We start from the raw sequence: 6,010 nt of genomic DNA, 5'->3' as shown, positions 1-6,010 counted from the left end.
AATCAGATTCCATGTAATGACTGGAAGGCATAAGACACCTTTTCTAATTAAAAATGTTTGGTTTTAGACTGGGTAAAGATAGATCCTGTGTTTCATTAGAACAAGACAACAATGGCTGATAAATGAGTATAAATACAGCTGCACATGATTAAACAGTGTTGCGTGAAGACGCAGAAGAATTAGATGTGGTTTTGTTTTTTCTTTCTTCATTTTATAATTAAAGGTCTAGATGTTACCTCGAGTTTCACGATCCGCAAAATTGTAAAACTAACAACATTTTATAAAAATATACTGTTTCAACGCCATCTTGTTTTCAAATCAGCCAAGCACAAATTGTTGGATGAATTTTTATTGGTTTCACTTTCTTTATGTTTGCATTTGTATTTTTTTTAGCCTTCAGACAGACTGCATAAGAATATAACAAATTACGGGAAAATAAGCTGAAATGAGAGTTCTATATTTGGTCACTGCTTTGTAAATTGACTGTGACTAAGTATCAGCATCATTGATTATCATACACCAGACTGACTGCTATTAATTTCTAAATTAGCTGCTGCAGCACGAGACACAGCTCACACACAGGCAGGAAAAACACAACTGAAATAATATTTCTGTCAAGTGTTAGTCATTATTTCCAACAACGTTATCATGACTATATGTGTAGCTTTTGCTCCCTTTAAAAAGGAACAGCATGTTAGTGGTAGTAGAAAAAGAACTCAGATCTTTTGCTTAAGTAAAAGTAGCAATATTACAATACAATTCAAAATGCACAAACATATTAGCATGAAAATATACTTAAAGTACCAAAAGTAAAAGTACCCACTGTGCGGAATGCCCCATTTCAGAATATATATTATATACCAGTGTGCAGGATTCAGTGTATCTAGCAGTCAAGTTGCAGATTGCGACCATTTGAATACAACCTTCTAAGCATGTAGGACGAACTACAATAGCCTCAAAACTTGCCAAAATGCAAAAGTCCCTATCTTGAGCTAAGATTTGGTTTGTCCTTTCTGGGCTACTGTAGAAATGTGGTGGTTCAACATGGCGGCCTCCATAGAAAAGGACTACTCACTAAAAGGTTGAAAAACACAACGATTTTTGTTTTCTGGTCATTATACATTAATGAAAACATANNTATTCCAGTTCTGCCAATAGATCCACCTAAATGTTACACACTGGACCTTTAATGTGTAAGCATCACTACAAAGCTGGTAAAGGTGGTCATAACTATGTACTGCTGCTAAAGCTTCATCCAAACATCACAATTCAGTAGGCGATTACTATTTTGGATTAATAATCAGAATACTTGAGTAAATGTACTTGGATGGATCCCGGCTGAGCTGACAGTGGCGCTCTCAGTCAGAGGTGAGGAGCTCCACTGCTCAAAGCTGACTCAGTAAGTGACAATAGTGATTCAGCAGTCAGTTCACTATGAAAATTCATTGATAAAGATTTGTTTGTGCTTGTACTAAACAAATCTCCAACAAGTCTCTTTGAACTGATGTACTCAATATAGTAGAAAAACTTACTTATGATACCTACTAAAATACTACTGACCAGCAGGTACTGCACAAGAGAACAGGGACAAATTTATGTTTGTCATCTGCCTACACTAAGCAGCAGGTGTGCAACAAATTTAGATAGGTGAGGCGAGACCGTGACTCTTGTTATGTTCTCTCAGTAACACGCACACACACATACACACACACACACCTACACAATAAAAGTACATGTACATGTTAGTAGGCATTCAACTTATACAACAATGACACATCATCTAACCCACACACACTCAGTCAGATGCAGAAAGCCACACACACAGTATCTATCTTTAGCTGTATAAATAGGCGCGTAATTAATGTTTAGATGTTGGAGTCATGAGGTGGAAACATGAACATTTAAACTGCTATTAAGTTCTCATCAGGAGCCGAGAGACAGAGCGAGGGAAGAGAAGAATGGAAAGGAGGGAGGCATGGAAAGAAAAGGAAAGAGAGCAAGACCAGTAAAGCATGAGAGATGGATGATACCAGACTGAGTTCATTATGGACTGTCAGTTCATAGAAATCTGAAAAAACATTTAAATATGAAAATGTGAAAGAGGAGCCCAGAAATCAGCTGAGAATACTGTGCTTAAATTAACCATTCACCAAAATACAAAAACTGAAATACAAATACGGATGCATGGAGGGGAATGACACTGTAAGTATACAAACACCTCCTTCCACACACATCAATCCTGCCTCTACACCTCCAGGGCCTTAATTGGTCTGTAAACAGCAGGCTGTGATTCATCCATTTGATTGTTTCAATCATTAACAACAACAACACACATACACACACACACACAAACATGCACTCTACAGACTTTAACTCAGTAAGTTATCAACTTTTGTTTCAGTCAGAGGGTCAAATTGAGACTGTACACACACACTTTACATTACATGAGAAACCTATTACTGCACATTCACCTTGGTGAATTAATACACCTGTCATTCAACCTGCTTCAGTCCCCTTTCACCTTCTTTCCTGTCTCCTCTGTAGAAACCGATCCATAAGAGAAACAATAGTGTGTGTATGACTCTAATGAACATCTCAGCTGAAGCACTGAGTGGTTGACTGATTGAATAATTGGCTGTTTTTCTCTCAATCATGTTTACGCCTCTTTCAAACACACCCACACAGTCATGAAAGTGCTTCTTCTTTTCTCTGTCCGTCTTTCGCCTGTTCTTCTGATTCTGATCTTTCCAGAAAAACACATAAAATAGGAAGTCTGGATTGAAATTGTGACCATGGCAATATAGGTCAATATCCTCGAGCAAATAAGATGTGTGTGATTGCAGGGAATGGCTGCCATAATAAACCAGCGTTGTGTTCACTCAGTGAGTTTACAGTACCTATACTGGTTAAACATTTAGAGAACGTTTCCATTGCATAAGTCCCAGGCTACTGTATAATCACACTGGACTAACTGTGGATTGTTTTGTTTTCCAGTGGAAAGCACAAGGAAACAACCATCCTGCCCAGCACACATCAAATACTACATATTTAAGGTCCTAAACATTATGATAGTGTACCAATAGAGACCTACAGTCCATACAAAATGTAATAAAGAAAACTAACTGTAGCTGTGCAGATGATGGTGAAAAGGTTAAAGGAAAAGTTTAAATCTTTAGCTTATATCCATCCATCCATATCAGACATCTTCCAAACAGTGGCTTTGGTCTTTAGGACACAGGTTCCCATTGGAGGTTGAGGCCCTTCAGAGGGTTCATTGAAGGGTTACTCTTTGGAGGAGCTGTACACACTTTATGCAACACATTCAACTTGTAACTCATTGTCACAAACCACAAAAGGTTGGAAAGCACTGTTTTAGTGTCCCGTACAGTTCTCTGGTCTGACACTATGGGTGCATGTGGGTATAATATGGAAGAGAGGACGGCCGCTTATTTATCATAGTGGATAAACAGTAAAACTACTACACATTTAGATGGGGAGTCCTCAAACAAAATTACCCCTCTTGGTTCTTTGGACCCCGGTTTGGGACCAACCCCCTGTGTCTCGCACCTCCACCCCCTCCCATCCTTTCTCCACCCCTCTCCTCCTCCTCCTTCCTCCCGCTGTTATCCCATCGCTCCACCCGTGCGCTCAAAAGCGGGAGCGCAGACGGAGCTGAGTGGATGCTTTGAAGCTGAGAGAGGAGGAGGACAAAGAGAGAACAACCAGAGAAAGCTCTTTGCAGGGACATGCGGATGCAATAAAACGACCAAGTTGAAGCGCAGCATCGGTGTCCGACCAGTAAAAGTAGAGGAGAGGAGCAGAAGAAACACGGAGCGCCTGTTCGTCGCCCCGCTTCAGCACCGCAGGGAGGAGACACGCAGAGGAGGAAAGATTCCCCTAAACGCAGTGAGAGCGTCGGATGAGGAGAAGAGGAGAGCGGAGGGCATCGGATAGGCAACAAGGAGTAAGTACACGGAGAGTGAACTGAAACTTATTCATAATCTGGTGACAGATGTGAACAAGTTTCAGAAGACCACTGCTCAGCTTTAAACTGTCTGTACTGTTAACAGACACACGATTTAAATGACAGATTTAATGTAACATTAAAAAATGCATATGTAGTAAAATAATTAATATCATGCAAGCTAATTAAAGATGCTCCATAAGTCTTCCTACTCAGTGAGAGAAAGGTGAAGGTGTGTGTGTGTGTGTGTACGAGAGAGATTATCTGTGACTCCAGCAGCTCTGCTTCCTGCACAGCCTCACTCACTGCATGTTTGTTTGACTCCATTAAATATTTATTTCAACAGACAACCAACCAAAATGTTTCTCAAAAGCAACTAAACATCTGGAGTTTCAGCTCTTCAGTTATTGTATTATTCTGATATTTCATATGATTTAAAAAATCAGTCTTAAGCTCAGCATCTATCTATCTATCACCTTCATAACTTTAACATTTATAAAGTAGTGACTGAGATGTTTGTCGTGAAAAAGAGTCTGAGTGAACATGAAGTGCTTCTAAGATAACCCTGATAAAAGTTCATTCACCAGCACATACTGTGAATGTTTTGGTCCAACCTTTATGTGGAAGGTAATCAACTTGAGTGCTTTTGACCTTTTTCCATTCCCGTTCTAATAACATTTTGTGCCTTCAGTATAAAGACTGAATCTAAAGAAAAATGCATAAATCAATGCTTGTTGAAAGGTATCTCAGTTTGTGAAAATCATATTGTGTCAGGAATGTGGACTACAATACAGATGTTCCTTTGGGGGTAACATATTGTGCAGTGTAGTTTGTTTTAGGGTTTAAAAAGAAACCACAAGTGTCAGATATAATTTGATTGTTATCCTGTCTGTTGATATAATGTTACTTTAGGGGCTACAGTAAAAAAAAAAGAGGGGATGATGTCCTCTTTGCCCAAATGAAGCATCACTTTTCATAAATTTTCTTCATTTTTTGTCAAAATTCCTGAACACACTCTGCCTCCAGTCCACCCCTTCCTCTCTGCTGCTCTTTTCTCTCTCCCCCTCCATTCATTCCCCTCTCTAGACAGCTCATATACACACACACTCATGCACGCACTCAAACATGAACACACACGTTCATACCTGGGCTGTGCAATAGGCAGGGGCGGGGCCACCAGAGTGGCACAGGCCCCCCCTTTAATCAGATTAGTCATCTACAGTGACCCCCCCTCAGCAGACTCAAATGAAGTAGCACGAGAGAAGTTGGCTTGTCATCACTGTTTAATAAAAAGTAACTCAATTTGTAATTGTTGTTTTATAACTGTTATTGGCCTGATTGCTTATATTTCATTAGAAGATGCAGGATATCTGCAACCCTTCTGATTGTTCTGGAGCACCTGACACAGTCCACCACAGTCGGGCATAACACTGTACGAACAGGGACGTTACGGAGTGAGTAATACCTAAAGTTAGCTGCCACCTATCACAGCACTATCTGGATGATGCTGTCACATTTTTCCTTATTTCCAAAGTACTGTGATGGTATCTGAGAGTGTTTGGCCTTTACATTAATGTGATATCTGTCATTTTCTTATTATGTCTGCTAGTCAAGTATCACTCAAGTAGCCCCAGTACATATTCACCTTCTCTCATACTTACACTCATTTTAATCTGATTTCAATTAAAACAACACATTCAGTACATAAATGTAGTGAAGATGATCAACTCAACCTGGTATACAGAAGCTGAAGATCAAACAGAAATAACAACACACCTAAATTACCTGCTTAAAATGTATTTACACGCATAGAGACTTATGTTGTTGATTCACAAACTACAGACTTTTTACATTACATTACATTTACATTAAAGATGCATTCAACTCTCATGCCCCTCTTTCTCTTCCCTCTTGCTTTCAGCATACCTTTAATTCTCAACTACTTGCTTTAGTGTTAGCATTTAAAGGCCATTTAAAGACCTCATTGGTGATTTATTCATAAGGACTTCTAAAATTAACCACTAAAGGTTTTTGACCGGGGGGTGG

The 6,010-nt window shown here is 39.4% G+C and overlaps 1 protein-coding gene across 1 annotated transcript in view; it reads left to right on the top strand.

Annotated features, from left to right (window-relative positions):
• Window positions 1-3,405: 3,405 nt before the first annotated feature.
• The window catches only part of LOC118321069 (potassium channel subfamily K member 2-like), a 10,846-nt gene continuing 8,241 nt past the window's right edge, over window positions 3,406-6,010 (top strand). Inside the window, exon 1 of the mRNA XM_035652256.1 lies at window positions 3,406-3,415. Within this exon, the coding sequence (XP_035508149.1) occupies window positions 3,406-3,415 (10 nt within the window). The remainder of the gene's footprint in view (window positions 3,416-6,010) is intronic.

The sequence above is a fragment of the Morone saxatilis genome, unplaced genomic scaffold (genome assembly GCF_004916995.1).
Source record: "Morone saxatilis isolate NCDOM2014 unplaced genomic scaffold, NCSU_SB_2.0 Contig11, whole genome shotgun sequence".
Classification (NCBI taxonomy): Eukaryota; Metazoa; Chordata; class Actinopteri; family Moronidae; genus Morone; species Morone saxatilis.
This window is presented reverse-complemented; position numbering and strand designations above follow the sequence as displayed.